This window comes from Physella acuta, unplaced genomic scaffold (assembly GCF_028476545.2).
Source record: "Physella acuta isolate Inbredline_101_S28 unplaced genomic scaffold, ASM2847654v3 ptg000027l, whole genome shotgun sequence".
In the NCBI taxonomy this organism is placed as follows: domain Eukaryota; kingdom Metazoa; phylum Mollusca; class Gastropoda; family Physidae; genus Physella; species Physella acuta.
The window spans coordinates 278760-296868 of record NW_026731547.1 but is presented as its reverse complement, the minus strand read 5'-3'; the positions used below and the strand labels follow the sequence as shown (position 1 = coordinate 296868).

Here is an 18109-nt window from a genome sequence, read left to right as displayed (position 1 = left end):
TCAATTTACATTGTCAAAACATAATTCATTTCTGTACATCATTTGTTAAATTGTTTTATTATAAAAAATTCTAAATAACTTAAATGTGTATGACATAGTGTAGTGTATCTTTTTACATCATGTTATTAAAAAGGGGATCAAAGCACATCATTGCTTATGATCTCAAAGAGAAAATTTGTTAAGATTAGAATTATTACCATAGAGACTAGCCTTATTACTGAGGGTATAATTCCACTTTCTGGCAGTGAATGGTGAAAATCAACTCTGCTACCATCAACTCTCTGCATTCCTACCAATTTAAGTGCCTGAATGGGATAAAAGGCATTCACTGACCCAACATAAAAGTTACTAAAAGAAATGGAAGCCATATCAGAAGTAATTGAAAAGATATGGCACTGGATGAAATCTGATTAAATTACAACAATGGAGCTGAATCGGATAAAGGAAAACAGTGAAGGCCATGAGAAAACAGGGAAAAGCTTTGGAGAAAAAGGACTGACGATAGCTGAAATATTCTTGAATATTCTGGAAAACTGCAATAAAAGTTGCCAGAAAAAGTCAGAAGTGGAAAGATTTTTTTTGTGTGATATCCTTATGTTCTGGACACATGGAACAATTTTTTATTCCAATAAAATATTTCTTTGGCTTCATTTCATGTTTCTCTTAGTTCTAGCTAATTACAAATTAAGTAAAACCTATCAGTCTTTGAACATTTGGCATATTTCTTTCTTTTTATATTTCAATTGTAAATAATGTTAAGTGCTTGTTTTTAATTTTAAGTACTATAAAAATGTATTAGTGTTGTAAATCTGACTGTTAAATATTTTTATTAAGATGGTTGAAAGCCATAATAGGCCACCTACACCTGCACTTAAATTCACTACCATTCATACACATTTCACAGAATTTTTCTGTTGTCTCAAGTTCTAGAATCCTAGACTATCTCATTTCTATCCATCTTAAATCTTTTATTTTACACTTTTTATTTTCATATTATAACACAGGAAAATGTTGATATACTCTTTGTTTATAGGAGTATAATTTTATTAATAATAATGAACTGCCATCACCGAGTAAATCAAAATTAAAAATTAAATTAAATCTACACCTTTAAATTAATTCTGTAAAATTTTGTTTAAAAAATTACCTGGTTGTGTTTTACTTTTAAGTAAATCAATAAAATTAAATGCACAATTGTTTTTGTTTAGTGTTATTTTATTATCACCCTATCATTCAAATACATAATGATAATGTGAGAATATAGGGCCAACTGTAGTTATGAACATAATTTCATTGATAACCTTAGTTACATACAAATGTGTTTTTAATTCTTAAACAATCTAAAACACTGCTATACATGTTGCCTCTACATACTTAACATAATCGATATTTATTTAATCAGGAAAATTTACAGTTATGAAATTTTTTAAAATTGTAATATTCAAAATAAATGAAAACTGTTATGTTACACATATTCATAAATACATTAATTAATATAAGTGTTACATTTAAACCAGATAACAAAGGCAGCCATATTTTTATATATGTTTATGTGTGTAGGTATGAATCTAAACAAACAAGTACACACTTAAATGTCTATACATTTTTAGGTGTATTTAGTAAGTCCTGTTTAACACTCCCCCCCCCCCAATCATTATGAAGCAGACTAAACCGCTGAACTTAAAACACACATCCTCTAAAGCCAAACAACTTATCAAACAATCCTTTTGCAAGCATGCAAAAACACGGCCATCAAAGAAAATCTCCAAGACCAAATGCAGACTTTTCAAAAGTAATGTCCTGTCTAAAGTAAAGTTCCCTTTCAAACCTGACGGTCTACGGTGCAAGTGGAGTTTAGTTGTGTCTGTGACCTCGGCATATGAAGGGAAAGTGTGGTCTGCACTATGCCCAGCCGCCTTTACTTAACCTAACGTGAGTTAGGTACCCATCATAGCTGGTTGGACTCAGGGACGGTCTGCTGACTTGAACCCGGATTTGAACTCGAGACTTATGGGTTAGGCCACTCCGTCCCATAAGTGGCAGCAAATGTCATGAACAACCACCACCAGCAGATCACTGGCCTCTATCCAAACAAAGTGCTTGTGAATGATAAAAGGCATACACTGTCGTAGCGTCATCTCGAATGATAGACTACTAGAGAGTTAAAAATGGAAGCAGTTTCCAAAATAATCGGGGGGGGGGGGGGGGGGGGGGGAAATAACAAGTATAAAAAAAACCTTTATGGCAACAAGTTTTTGAATGCACTGAAAATAAGAAAATAAAACTAGTTTGCTTTCTTTCATAAATGCTTTCGTTGTTAAAATGTGTAAAAGATCTCATGAGCTTTTATGAAAAAAAAAAGAAACTTAGTTTTATTTTCTTACTCTCAGTGCATTTAAAATCATGTCTTTATAAGTTGTTTTTTTTTTTTTAACAATTGTTTATTTTATACTTTTAGTGATTCCTTGTTTATGAAGTCGAAACAACTGAAAGTATTTTCTTTATAACGATATGTGAAGGACGATTATCTGCAGAGTTTCCTCTAGGCATCTCTTCGGGGGGGGGGGGGGGGGGGGGGGGGGGGGGGAAGGGGGTACTCCCCCCCCCCCCCCACCTTTGACTGTCATTTTCTTTTTTTAAATAATGATCGTTCGGGTCGCTCTTGTTGACTAGTGTTGACAAATGTTATTAGTTATTACATTATTACTTTTTATTAGTAATCTGAATTACCTGGAGTCTAGATCTAATTTAACAATAATCAATTGTTAATTTATCTTGCATCGTTGAAATTTAATATGGGATTAATACTATCAGGCCTTCTCACATTCAGGAGATTTTTAAGTAGATCTAATAATAGTAAGTTAATAGTATAGAAACTTAATACTAATCGTCTAATCACTCTCAACTCTAATGTCTAATAATAAGTCTAAATATTAGGCCTACTAAATAAGAGTAAGTAATGTAAGAAGTAGCTAGTCTCATAACGCGAGTTGAATTACCTCCCCTGACCCGCTTTTTAAAAACCACTTTTTAGTTCGTTTTTTTCAACCGCATCACTGATGCTAAAAATAGCATTCGTGCAATACCATACAGGTATCTCTGTTTGGCGTCAGCTACACGTGATAGATCGTTGAATGGCCGACATGCTGATATAAAAATTATAAATTGAATAGGCCTAACATTTAAAAATAATATTTTCTTAGAAAAAATAATCTAATTTATCTACATCAAATCTCCAGTCAGTATAATAATATGTAGGCCAATGTAGGCCATTTGGCATTTACAATTAAATGGTGGGCTTTTCGTCAAGGGGGTTTATATCACGGAGGGTTTATGTCCAGGGGGTTTTTGACCGGGAGCCGGTAAAAAGGTGCTGTCGTTTATTGTATGGATAGCCCTAGTTTAGGTAAAAAAAAAATCCCGCCGTTTAAGTTCCAGCTGAACAGTCTTAATTTTAAATTTTACACACAGCATACGAGTTGTGTTTTTTTTTTAAAATCTAGGTACTTCGATGTTAAATTCAAGAACATCCATGTGATCACGAGTCCCCCCCCTCCCCTCCATCCAGTAGCCTATCCTTAAGTCCACTGAAGTTTATTTTTTACACTCGATTTTACAAATGGCTGCTGAATAAATAGCAAATCTTATTCCATATTATAGATATTTGAATAATTAAACAAAATCAATGGTTAAATATATCAATAGAGGCCCTATAGGCCAGAAATTAACTTTAAAACAGCAGTGTTTGTGAGCAAGATTTGCTATATAAACAGCGGCCATTTGTAAGTTAGAGTGGTTTCCCCTGAGTCTCTAACCATAATTAGACTAAAAAAAATAAACAAGATGGCTGCTAAAGTACATGAGCTAGGTTGCATCTGATGAAAACATTGCTAGTCTTTATTTTTTACTGAAAAGTTTTAATATAATCATTTAAAAACAGGTACATTAATGAAACTTTGAATCATTTTTTTTTGTTACTTTCAAAACGTAAATCAGTAACACTGTAAACTGTAAATTAAATCCTACTAAAAATGTGAAATAGGCCTAATCACTAATGGACACCAGTGAGTTGACGAAAATCCTTTCGTAATGTTGTTGACATGGAATAAAAATGTGCTTTTTTAGATTTAGGACCATAAAAATAATAAAAGATAAAATTTTATTAAAAACTTAAGCCTAAAATTAATTCAGAAATTTAATATTTTTAGAATCAATGCTATACAAATTGCAGATCCAGAGAACTTGAAAATAATTTGTTGAGTTTAAGGCTACATTTAACTAGGCCTACATTTCTATTTATTTTCACCAAGCCCAAGTTATAACCTTATGTTTCACTTTCGTAAGACAAACATTGATTGGCTGTACAGTAAAGGAACTCCGTGATCGATTTCTGACAGCCCCACTTTATAGTTATTTTGTTTACAAAACTTGGCAGATCAAGTTTTTAAACAACAAAGCAAATTTAAACACCATGACCTAGTTTTTCTATATTTAGCTTACAAAGTGTACAATAAAATTTATGGCGGCCTATCGAATAGCAGGATGCCATTGTTTATGTCGCCATTACAAGTGAAAACCAAATTGTTTTTGCTTTTTTTTTTATTTTTATTTAGTTACAGAAAATATTAAAAACATCAAATACATCCAATCTTTAGTAAAGTCCGATAAAAACCAGACAGACAGGATTTTATAACCATATTAATTGTAACTACATCATGCAAGAGTTTAAAATTAATTTATGGACCTCTCAAATACCTTTGAGACTTTTCTCGCTGGTGTCCATTAAATTACTATTAATAGGCCTAATGAGTCACCTTTTTTTACATTCTCAGCCAATTTATGTAGATCTACCTAAAATGATAGATTACTTCAGATCTAGATTTATAATTTATGAATATGATCTATAGGCTAATCTATTAATTAGTATTAATGATCAATGACCCGAGCAAGTAAAGTAATGTCTCAATCAAACTAGGCACAAGGTATTCGAGAGGCCCATTAAAAATTTTAATTTTTTATTATAATTTAAAATTAAATATTTTAAAAATCATGCAAGGGGTAAGATCTAGACCTTGTTAAAATTAGGCCGATTCTAGCCAAAAAGATTCGCATGCGCAATTGAGAGAAACTAACGCCTTCATTCGCTGCGAGATTTTCAACGGCACATATGTGTGTTTACAAACTAACAGCAGAACTCTTGTCCTAACTCTAACCCTAGAGTAGATATTAAGCTTACTCTACATGCCCATAACTATTGAGTTTCATATTTTCTGCCGAAAAAATCTTTTTCTGAGTAGTCATTTCGTTAAAATGAATATGGTTATAAAATCCTGTCTGGTTTTTTTCTGACTTTACTAAAGAATAAAAGTTGTAGGGTAATTTTATGGTTTTAATTTAATATTTTCGGTAGGCCTAACTAAATAAAAAAATTTTAAAAAGCAAAAACAATGTGGTTTATACATGTAATGGTGACATAAACAATGGCATCCTACTATTTGAAAGTCTTGCATAGATTTTATTGTACAAATTGTAAATATAAAATGGCAGATTTAGGTCATGCTGTTTAAATTTACATCATTGTTATTTAAAATTTTTATTTGCAAAGTTTTGTAAACAAAAAATATACTATGATGTGGGCTGTCAGAAATTTATTTTATTTTTTATTAAGTAATTTAAATTATAAAAGTAAACAAAAAATCAACGATAAAAAAATAAATAGTAGGCGGCAGTAATATTACAAAATTTCTTTGCAACAGTTCAACTTATGTTTGCGGTGGCTTTGAGCATGGTAATGTTCGAATGCGATATATCTGGCAGTTTCAGTCTTCAACATAAAAGAAAGAAGATGTTAAATCATCAGCACATCTAGCGATGGAAAAATCAAACAAAAAGTCTTTAAAGTCTGTATCAGAGTTCATTTTAAGTTGGTTGCAGAATAATTTGTCCAGACATCTTTGCAGTTTACCCCCACCCAGCATAAGTATTGTATGGGGTTATACTGTTTATACATTTTTTAGAACGCTATAAGCAATGACATGCATGAATTTTCAGTAGTTAACATGTAGCAAAAAAAATGTTTATTTTAAAAACACACTATATGTTTTATGTAATAGTGGCTTATTGGAATCATACATTATTTTTTTTTAGTAACCAATCAAGAATGGAAGGGGAAACACATGTAATTCTAAATACACCAGTAGTTAAAGTGGAACCATATGAGGTAATAACAACAGATGTTTCAACTGATAGTGCAACTTTTGAAGACATAAAACCAGACGTGTCCATTAGTACTTTTAACGAAAGAAATCCAAATATATCAGATTCAACACCTGAAGACATAAATCCAGAAGAATCAATTTCCACGTATGAAGGCATTGATCCAGATAGATCCATTTCATATCACGAAGACATAAATCAAGATGTATCAACAGTTAAGGATGAAAAACCAGAGATTTATAACAATTCAGATGAACTGGAAACTCAGCAAAACATATCTATTGATTACTCTTCTTTAAGATATCCATTAATTCACAGAGATGTGATATCATACTTGTGTGATTTATGTAATAAAAAATTCATGAGGAATAGCAACATAAGACAACATTTAAGAAAACATATAGGAGAGAAATTACATAAGTCTGGCTTTAATCTGCGTAACTTGATGTATTCAAAAAAAAGGCCATATGAATGTGATGTTTGTCATAAAAGGTTTTTACAGAAGTCTAATTTAGATGTGCATAAAAATATTCATACTGGTGAAAATCAATTTGAGTGTGATGTTTGTCACAAAAAATATTCTCAGAAATCTTACTTAACTGTCCATAAAAACATTCATTCTAGAGAAAAGCAATATGAGTGTAACATTTGCCATAAAAAGTTTACCCATAAGTGTTATTTAGCAACACATAGAAAATTTCATTTTGGAGATAAACCATTTCAATGTGATATTTGTTTTAAAAGGTTTACTATGAGAGCTGCTTTATTTCAACATAAAAGGATTCATTCTTCGATAGGGAAAGAACATGAATGTGATGTTTGTCATAAAATGTTTGCACAAAAGCTTTATTTGCAAGAACATAAAAAACGCCATTCTCAAGATAGGAGATTTGAATGTGACATTTGTCAAAAAAAGTTTTCTCAAAAGGTCAATTTGTCTAGACATAAAAAACTTCATTTTGAAGAGAAGCAATATGAATGTAATTTTTGTCTTAAAAGATTTTTTCTAAAGACAAATTTAATTCAACATGAAAAGATTCATCTTGGAGATAGGCAGTTTGGATGTGAAATTTGCCATAGAAAGTTTACTCAGAATTCTCATTTAACTCAGCATAAATTGCTTCATACTGGAGAAAAACCATACGAATGTGACATTTGTCACAAAAAGTTTGCTCTGAACCATTACTTAGCAAGACATGTAAAAATTCACGATGAAGTAGACAACTATGAATGTGAAGTTTGCCATAAGGTTATTTTCAAGAAATATCTAATAGAGCAACATAAAAAAATGAACTGTGGCAGTAAAACTTATGAGTGTGATGTTTGCCATAAAATATATTCCACTAACTCTTCTTTTAATAAGCATAAAAGGCTTCATACTGGAGATGAGAAATTTGAATGTACAATTTGTCATCAAAAGTTTAATATGAGGATGTATTTAACAAAACATAAGAAAGTTCATGATAAATATGGACACCTTGAATGTGAGGTTTGTCACAAAATGTTTAAAAGGGAATTTCATTTTCAACGACATAAAAAGATACATTTAGAAGAAAATTAATATTTACTCAGAATTTGCCATCATATTTACCTAAAAAGTCTTATTTGAATAGCAAGTGTATATTTGGTTTAATAAAAGATAATTATAATAAATATGATTTAGAAAGAATGTTTGTTCTGAACATTTTTATCAAAGCCTATGAAATTGTTTTTTTTGTAAAGTTAACATAAATATATTTGTATTGTAGAGAAAGTTGTATTGGTTGTTTTATATATTTGAAAAACATAAGGAAATATAATTTAAATTGTTATGCTTTTAAGTACGTTACGTCTTTTTTTCAAACAAATATTTTAAAGTCAAATGTCAAATTTTATTGAATCTAAGCTTCCAGATGTTGTCAAATCTAGTAAAAGGCTGGCAAAGATTAGTTATTGTAACTGGATAGAAATGCCTGTAATTTTATATACAAAGGGGTGCTTACCTTTACTGGCCCCATCTGTTGTGTGTTGGTATTGTAAAAAGTTTTCAGTTTACCTATGTTTAATTAATCCTTTATTTTAACAAAAATTACAAATTGTTATATTTTTCTTTTTGTATCATACTTTACTTTAAACATTTTCCAGCTCACATAAAAAAGGCCCAATACAAATAACATAATAATTCAAACATTACATAATCTGTCATTCTTTTTAAATTTTTTTTTAAGAAATCTGTATGTCATGTGAGGGCCAGGATGGCTGAGTGGTATAACCCTCGACTGCTAAATCCAAGGTCCTGAGGTTTTGAAACAAATTTTATGTACCTCACAGGGTTATTTAAACTAAATTGTAAATAAAATAATATTTATTGTAATCACACGTGGTTAGAAATAATAGAAAAATACAAGTTGTTAAAGAAAGATGTATGCTCTGCTGCTCTGGAAGTAAAAGTTGTTATCATTATCATGACTATGGTCATTTAGATTTAGTACTACTCCACTCTAATTCATAAATTAGATCGAATTTAGGTCTATTATCAGAGGTTTTATTTCTCTGCATAAATTGTGTATTTTAATATATATATATATATATATATATATATATATATATATATATATATATATATATATATATATATATATATATAATTTTTATAATTATAATGTTTATCATCCTACTCATATCAATCAATTTACATTGTGATAACAAAACTCATTTCTGTTCAGTTCATGACTTGTTGAATTGTTTTATTATAAAAATTTCTAAATAACTACTTATATGGCTTAAATGTGTATGACATAGTATAGTGTATCTTTTTACAACATGTTATTAAAAAATAGGATCAAAGCACATCATTGCTTATGATCTCATAGAGAAAATTTGTTAAGATTAGAATTATTACCATAAAGACAAGCTTTATTACTGAGGGTATAATTCCACTTTCTGGCAGTGAATGGTGGAAATCAACTCTGCTACCATCAACTCTCTGGATTCCTACCAATTTAAGTGCCTGAATAGGATAAAAGGCATTCACTGACCCAACATAAAAGTTACTAAAAGAAATGGAAGCCATATCAGAATTGAAAAGATATGGCACTGGATGAAAGCTGATTAAATTACAACAATGGAGCTGAATCGGATAAAGGAAAACAGTGAAGGCCATGAGAAAACATGGAAAAGCTTTGGAGAAAAAGGACTGACGATAGCTGAAATATTCTGGAATATTCTGGAAAACTGCAATAAAAGTTGCCAGAAAAAGGTAAAAGTGGAAAGATATTTTTCTGTGATTCCCTATGTACTGGATACATGGAAAAAAATTATTCCAATAAAATATTTCTTTGGCTTTATTTCATGTTGATCTTAGTTCTAGCTAATTACAAATTAAGTAAAACCAATCAGTCTTTGAACATTTGTCATAATATTTCTTTTTATATTTCAATTGTAAATAATGTTAAGTGCTTGTTTTTAAGTACGCTAAAAATGTATTAGTGTTGTAAATCTGACTGTTAAATGTTTTTATTAAGATGGTAGAAAGCCATAATAGGCCACCTACACCTGCACTTAAATTTACTACCATTCATACACATTTCACAGAGATTTTCTGTTGTCTCATTTCTATCCATCTTAAATCTTATAATTTTACACTTTTTATTTTCATATTATAACACAGGAAAATGTTGATATACTCTTTGTTTATAGGAATATAATTTTATTAATAATAATGAACTGCCATCACAGAGTAAATCAAAATTAAATGTTAAATTATCTACACCTTTAAATTAATTCTGTAAAATTTTGTTTTAAAAATTACCTGGTTGTGTTTAATTTTTAAGTAAATCAATAAAATTAAATGCACAATAGTTTTTTTAGTGTTATTTTATTACCATCATATCATACTATTCATACAAATACATAATAATATAAGAATATAGGGCCAACTGTAGTTATGAAAATAATTTTATTGATAACCTTATTTACACACAAATATGTTTTTAATTCTAAAACAATCTAAAACACTGCTATACATCTTGCCCAGTGGCGTAGCCAGGATCGTCTCAAGGGGGGGGGGGGTCCAATTTTTACCCAGGGACTTCTTCTTCGTGCTTAATTTTTAGTGTTGAAGGAGATCGAGATTTATCTGCCAGTGGGTTTGAACTCGAGACTTTTTTCGAATTTATCAACCATGAGCTTTTTGCCGACTCGACCACGCCTCCAACACAATTAAGCGTTACGTGTCAACTGGTTATGCGCCATTGAGGCCATTGACTCCGATTTCAGCCTGCTTTTCTTCAGGGACAAACTTTCGATTTGCACCCCCCTCCTTTATACTTTTTATATATATTCCGAGGGGTCTGATCCTTCCTATATGTACTTAATATAATCGATGCTCAATATTAATTTAGTCAACAGTAAAATTTATAGTTATGAAAATTCTTTTTAATTGTAATATTCAAAATAAACAAAAACTGTTATATTACACATATTTATAAATCAACTTATTGATATAATTGTGTTATATTACACATATTTATAAATCCACTGATTAATATAATTGTTACACTTAAACCAGATAACAAAGGCAGCCATATTTTTATATATGTTTATGTGTGTAGGTATGAATCTAAACAAACAAATACGCACTTAAATGTCTATACATTTTTAGGTGTATTTAGTAAGTCCTGTTGAACACTCTCTCCCTTCCCCCCCCCCCCCATCATTATGAAGCAGACTGCACCGCTGAACTTAAAACACACATCCTCTAAAGCCAAACAACTTATCAAACAATCCTTTTGCAAGCATGCAAAAACACGGCCATCAAAGAAAATCTCCAAGACCAAATGCAGGCTTTTCAAAAGTAATGTCCTATCTAGAGTAAAGTTCCCTTTCAAACCTGACGGTCTACGTTGCAAGTTCACTTGTTTATGTGACCTCGGCATTTGAAGGGATAGTGTGGTCTGCACTATGCCTAGCCGCATTTACTTACCCTAACGTGAGTTAGGTACCAATCAGAGCTGATTGGACTCAGGGACGGTCTGCTGATTTGAACCCGGATTTGAACTCGAGACTTATGGGTTAGGCCACTCCGTCCCATACATGTCCTATTGTATGGCAGCAAATGTTATATGAACAACCACCACCAGCAGATCACTGGCCTCTATCCAAACAAAGTGCTTGTGAAGGATAAAAGGCGTAACTGTAGTAGCACCATCTTCAATGATAGACTACTAGAGAGTTAAAAAATGGAAGCAGTTTCCAAAATAATCGAAAAAAAAAAGTATTAAAAAACCTTTATGGCAACAATCTTTTAAGTACACTGAAAAAAAAAGAAAATTAAACTAGTTTGCTTTCTTTTATAAAAGTTTTTGTGGCTAAAATATGTAAAAGATCTCATGAGCTATCAGTTTTATGAAAAAAAAAAATGAAAATTAGTTTTATTTTCTTACTCTCATTGCATTTAAAATCGTGTTATTTTAAAGGGGGGGGGGGGGGGGGGGGGGGGGTCTGGCTTTCTGTGACGACGTGTGACGTGGGGAGGGGGGGGGGTAAAAAATCGTCGGAAAAAGCTTGACGTCATTTATGGTTGACCCCATACACAAAAAATTGATCGTTTGCTCTTTCCGTAAAACATTATTAATGACTAATCACCCCTACGTTGATCTAATAGCTTTTTGTATAAATAAAAATAGTAATAGGCCAGCTCTAATAGATAAAAATTAGTATATATTTGTGTGCTATATTTTGAGGTTTGTTAAAACTACTATATCAAGTAGGCGTTAGGCTTGGAAACAATTTAAAATGGAATTAATAATATATTTTAACGCATTTTATCTTAATTATGGATTAGTGAAATAATCATCTATTATAATTGTAGCCTCTGGATATTATGTTGATAGTTCTTTAATTTTTTACTTCAGGTATTTTGTTATGACAGAAGATAAAACAATTTTCGATCTGCACAATTAATTTGACAGTTACAAAGTTCTTTTGTAAGTGATTTATTAAATTCTAACCTAGATCGATTCTATATAATAATGGGTATAATTGTTTCCTGTTAGTAAGATATTTGAAAATCGGTTTAGACCCATTCTACTGTTTATTTTTTTCCTCTATTTACAGTTTTACAAACTTGGAAGTAATTGAATTACTGGTGGATGCAGGGACGTAGCGAGGGGGGGGGGGGGTTTGGTGGTGCGGATCGCACCGGGTGACACCAATTAGGGGGGTTGACACCAAGGCAAAAAATAGCAAAATATATACTGAAAAATGATAATTCCTCTTAATTAAGTGATTCATTCGAGTGTTAAATAGTCTTTCAAGAGGTGCAAATCGAAAGTTTGAGTGGGGGTGGGGGGTGCAAATCGAAAGTTTGAGGGGGGTGCAAATCGAAAGTTTGAGGGGTGGGGTGCAAATCGAAAGTTTGATTTGAGGGTTTGAGGGGGGGGGGGGGAGTGCAAATCGAAAATTGAAAGTTTGTCCCCGGGAAGGGTCGCTACGCCTCTGGGGGTGACACCATTAAATACCGCACCGGGTGACACCCGACCTCGCTACGCCACTGGATGGATGCGTTAAGAGTATCCTTTGACTTTCATTTTTTAAAATAATAATAATGATCGTTCCCCTTTTTTATCCAACCATTTTCAAATCCCGCTTATTTAAATCCACTAATTAATTATTATTATTTTTTTTATTAGGCCATTATTTGACTTCGCGTTCCGTCCCACGAGCCGTGTTTTGCGGCTTTCTATTTTTTTTTAAATCCAGTCCAATATATCCGGTTTTTAAGAAACAACATCCGGGTCGCTCTTGTTGACTAGTGTTGACAAATGTTATTTAGTAGGATTAGGTAGTCTAGTAATCTAGATATCTATTTATTTGAACAATAGGCCTAATTGATTGTTAATTTATCTTGCATCGTTGAAATTTAATATGGGATTAATACTATCAGGCCTTCCCACACTCAAGAGATTTTAGGTTAAAGAAAACAGTAAGTAAAGTAAGAAGTAAACGTACGTTGTACGTCTCGTCGAATAGTAGAAGAATCTAGATCTAGATTCTAGACTTAGATTCTAATTTTAAACTTAGGGACTTAGGCAGGTACATGGATAAAATTTGAATTTAAAAAAGTTGAAAAATGGAATAGCTCCATCTTATAGAGCTCATTTAGCCAGAATAAAGATATTTTAAATTTTAGCTCAAACTGTTTCAAAGTTATGAATTTTTAACGGTTTTTTTATTAGGCCGATGCTAGCCGGTAAAAGATACACAAGCGCAATGGAGAGAAACTACGACTTGCCCTCGGGGCAATGTTTTCGATGGTACTGCGCATGCATGTGTTTTTAACCGCCCAACCCCTAACCCCAACCCTAGCCATAGGTCACTGCACATGCACTGCACAGGTGGAGACGTTGGGGTGAAAATCGTTTTCTGAGTAGTCACTTCGTTTTTATTATGGGGTTTTTCCAATTTCTGTGACCCTTGTTTTTTGGATGTGAACAAAAACCCCTCTAACTTTTTAAATACCAGGTAATTTTTAAAAAAACATTCACTAGGATCATGCTTATCATATCAGTAAAAGGGTAAGATACAAATAATTTCAGTGAATGTGAAAAATTGTTAAAAGCAATGTTAACCAAGAGGGCCACCCCTCTAAAATGTGGGGGTGGCGGTGGTAGGGTTATGCTTAGAGAGGAAGAGTGGGGGCTGCTAGGCGCACTTATAGCTTGATGTTTTCTAGGGTATCCAAGAAGAGAATTATATATATAGATGTAGTTTTAGGCCTACAAATGTGATTGTGTGGTTTTTCTCATATTTTACAAAAAAAATGATGCCTTTGATTTTTTTAGTATTTTCAAAAAAAAATTAGAACATTTGTTTTTAAAGCTCTATTACATTATAATTTACATAACTATATTTCTCACAAATACAAATTAATGATTTTCATAGGCCCCTAACACTTTTTAGAATAAAAATAAAATGATTCAAAAGTATTCCTGATTGTTACCTATTAACCATTTTATTTTACAAAATGTTTTTGTTTTACAAAAAAGAATGTCTTAAACAAGTGGTTGTCACAAAATTATTAATGTCCATTACCAACAGGGCCTCCTTCCCAAAAGTCAACATTATCTGTTGCATTTGAAGTAACAAATTGCCTACAAAATAATTTAGCGTAAACATTACTGCTAGTATACATAAGAGTTAAATTGAAAATAAAATAAACCAATACAAGCTTAATGGCGTACAGTTATTGCTAGCCAGTTATAAAATTGTGAAGATATTAAATAGGGATGGTGTGGCCTAGCAGTAAAAGCCACATTTACTAATCCAAAAGTCATGAGGAAGCCTGGACTAAACTGTAGTTTGTCGAATGAGAAAATGGGCCTTCGTGTCTAAAGCAGGTGTTGCAATACACACGGGAGAGGGGTTAAAGTTTAGAATGCCGTGCGACAGAGCTTCTCAATTTTTAACTCCATTGTAGTCTACCTGGCTAATAATCACTGCTTGAACTTATACTAAATTTTCTCGAATATTCTTATATAACTCTACATGGAATGCACCTTGGGATATAGTTCTAGACATGATTTTTAATTCCTTAAACTTTTAAAAATTTAACAGAATATCGTAGATATAAGAATTGAGCAACTAGTGAACAGCAAACAATGTGTGTATAATGATATTATAAATTCATAAGCGCTTTTTGACAAATCGGAAATAGCCTGAAATACTACTTCCGGTCACCGGAAATTATTCAAAATTCAACAAAAGGAAAAGAAAGAAATCTTTTACTTACATGTGAAATTTTGTTTATTTTCATTTTTGAGAGTCAGGCTACACCATGTTAGAAATTGTTATATTACAAAAGAACAAATATGAAAAATATAGTATGGAGAACACGCTTTGGCTGAGTAGCAAACCATAGTTTTAATATGAATTGTTGCTCATATGTGTATTTGTTAAACAATGCAATATGTGTTGATTAGCTTTTGTAATGTACGCCCATTTAGACAGTTAAATAATATAACAGCTCAACCGACTTCGACCCTCAAAATTGTCACAGAAGTTTATGTCTATCTTAACCCGTTGGAGGGTGATGTCCTGATGGACTATCTTTCTCAGTACATGTCAACATGTTTTAAAAAAAATGTATCTTTAGAAACATTAGTATAATAATTTATTAGTTTATTTTTATATTATTGTTAATTATTTTGGCTCTGAATCAAACATTTTTTTTTGTTTTCCTTTTTCAGTCTTGATCCATGCAAAATGGAAAAGGAAACTAATTTTAAAGATCCTTCAAGTGCACCAGTGGTTAAAATTGAACCAATTGATGAATTTTCAACTGATGAATTAACTGATATTTCAACATCTGCAGACATAAAACCAGATCTGTCATTTTCAACTTTTGAAAATATAAATCAGGGTGTATCAACACTTTCAACATTTCAGGATGAAATACAAGATGGTTCAGAAACACAAGTAAACTTTTCATCAAATTCAGCTGTTTGTGAATATTTCCCAGTCTTGAAATCAGAGATTTATAATGATGTAAAAGATCTAAAGTTTCTACAAAACTCAATAATTGATAATTACTCCTTGAACTCTAAGTTAATGCAGAAAGATATGATTTTTTATGAGTGTGATATGTGTAAACAAAAGTTTGTGAGCATCAACCTTCTTACAAAGCATTTAAAAACTCACACAGGAGAGACTCCACAAGTGTCTGTGTTTTCTCTACATAAAGTGCTTTATTTTAAAGATCAACCACACGAATGTGATCTTTGCCAAAAAATATTTACCACAAAAGCTCATTTAGCTCAACATAAAGTACTTCATATAGGAGACAAAAAATTTGAATGTGACATTTGTAATAAAAAATTTGTTTTAAAAACGTATTTATCTAAACACAAAAAGCGCCATTATCTAAATGAAAAATATGAATGTAATGTTTGCAGTAAACTGTTTATTAAAAAAACTTTTTTCGAGAGACATTTAAAAAGCCACTGCAGAGATAATAAATATGAATGTGAAATTTGTCTTAAAATTTTCACACAGAAATCTCACTTATCTGAACATAAAATGCTCCACACAAAACACAAAAAATATGAATGTGAAATTTGTCATAAAAAATTTGTTCTGAATACATATTTATCTAAGCACAGAAAACGTCATTTTGGAGAGAAACTATTTAAATGTGATCTTTGTTCTCAGAGTTTTGCTCTAAGGATGGAATTTTATCAACATAAAAAAGACCATCCCGTACTTGAAGAGTATGTATGTGTAATTTGTGATAAGCAATTTTCTCAGAAGTCTCATTTAAATGAACATGTCAAACTTCATGCTGGTGAGAAACAATTTGAATGTGATGTTTGTTACAAAAAGTTTGTTCTCAAAAGTTACTTAACAAAACATATAAAAAATCATTTTGCTGAAAAAATCTATGAATGTGAAATTTGTTGTAAAAGCTTCTTTCAGAAGAGTAATTTAACTCAGCATAAAAAAATGCACTCAGGCATTGAATAATATGAATCGAAATTTAGTAAAAAATTGTTTTTTTTTTTTTTTGGTTACTCTGTGTAGACATGATACAGTGTACACTAGAGATTAAAATTTTCACTCTGATGTCTTAAGCATTTGTATTAATAATATTGAACAATATAATTATTCATTCAGGAGCTTTAGCAAGTAAATCAATTTAAAATTAAATTAAAACAATGATGTTTTGTTACAAATGCATTTACAAAAAATGTTGTTTGTTTAAAAAAATAATATTATTTTATTGCTTAGCATATAAGATTAATTATTATAAGGTATGCAATTAAAAACTTGTATAAGTATATGATACTTATGGGCCATCCAGAACATTTTCTACCTAGGATATCTGTTTAAAAATCAACAGTCACACACCAACATATTCCCATGTATAACTTTATCTTTCTAAACTTGTTAACCCTTTCCCCGGCAACATATTTGGTACCCTGTCCCCGGCAACTGGGTGGATCACACCCAAAGACTTTCTTATAGTAAATTCTTTTCTTTATTCTTAGTGGGGTGGGTAACAATACTGACACAGTTGAGGTATTCAGGGCACAGAGGCCATGGGGAACACAAGACATGTTGTCAATAGGAGAGCTGTAATATGATACTACAGGTTGATGGGATTCTCAAGCAAGAGTTAACCTGTGGGTGGACACATGTAGTGGTTTATACTCTTTGCTGGAGCTCTGACTTGCAGTTACAGACAGAACTGTAGTTTAGAGTTACAATAGGTTAATGAAATGCAGGGGTAAGATTGCCTGTGGGAGGACATATATAGTGATTTGTACTCTTTTTTGGGAGCTCTGGAATGTAGATAGAGACATTCGAGCCTTTCAGAGTAACTTGACATTAACCTCATTAGGAGTAGGAATGAGGACAAAAAGGCAAAACAACTTTGTAATGCTGCTTGGAAGTTAATACTGGGCAATTAATTGATCAAACTGGGAGTGGGGTGGGTGTTCTACAGGTTGTGACCCTGAGAGTAAGGTTTATAAATAGTCATACACGTTATTGAGAACACAACAGAAACAAGTCTTGAATGTTTTTGTCTAAACTCAAGTGCTAATGATAAAGGGATATATTTGCCAGTTTTAGTATAACAGGTGAAAATGACCAACAAGTTTTGAGTCTGAACTATCAGTATCAGAGAGAGAAGATGAAGACTGGCAGCCATCAGTATCAAGCAGCTCTGATGACGAAGTCTACCCAATATACTGCATTTCAACTATCAATAATGTATCAACAGTTGGCACTAATAATGAAATGAAACGGCTGCAAAGTGAAGAAAAAGAAATATTTTCAGGAAAGACAAAGTAACAATACACTAGACCACTGCCTGAAGTGCTAATCCCAGGAAATTTATAAACAGCCTGACCCT

General features: G+C 31.7%; 2 protein-coding genes across 4 annotated transcripts; both read left to right on the top strand.

Annotated features, from left to right (window-relative positions):
• The first annotated feature begins 2652 nt into the window (after positions 1 to 2652).
• Positions 2653 to 10000, top strand: LOC131941098 (zinc finger protein OZF). Of its 3 annotated transcripts, XM_059300101.1 has the most exons (3): positions 3652 to 3940; positions 5757 to 5900; positions 6148 to 10000. In XM_059300101.1, exons 2-3 carry the CDS (start codon positions 5872 to 5874, stop codon positions 7775 to 7777), a joined length of 1659 nt encoding a protein of 552 aa, XP_059156084.1. In that variant the 5' UTR covers positions 3652 to 3940; positions 5757 to 5871; the 3' UTR covers positions 7778 to 10000. The 3 variants fall into 3 exon arrangements, with proteins under 3 accessions (XP_059156099.1, XP_059156084.1, XP_059156093.1); XM_059300116.1 differs by lacking the exons at positions 3652 to 3940; positions 5757 to 5900 and adding an exon at positions 2653 to 2684; XM_059300110.1 differs by lacking the exon at positions 5757 to 5900.
• A 3011-nt stretch (positions 10001 to 13011) lies between these two features.
• On the top strand, positions 13012 to 16826 carry LOC131941025 (zinc finger protein OZF-like). Its single transcript, XM_059300010.1, has 2 exons — positions 13012 to 13180; positions 15444 to 16826. The coding sequence occupies exon 2, from the start codon at positions 15460 to 15462 to the stop codon at positions 16714 to 16716; it is 1257 nt and encodes a 418-aa protein (XP_059155993.1). The 5' UTR covers positions 13012 to 13180; positions 15444 to 15459; the 3' UTR covers positions 16717 to 16826.
• Positions 16827 to 18109: the final 1283 nt, after the last annotated feature.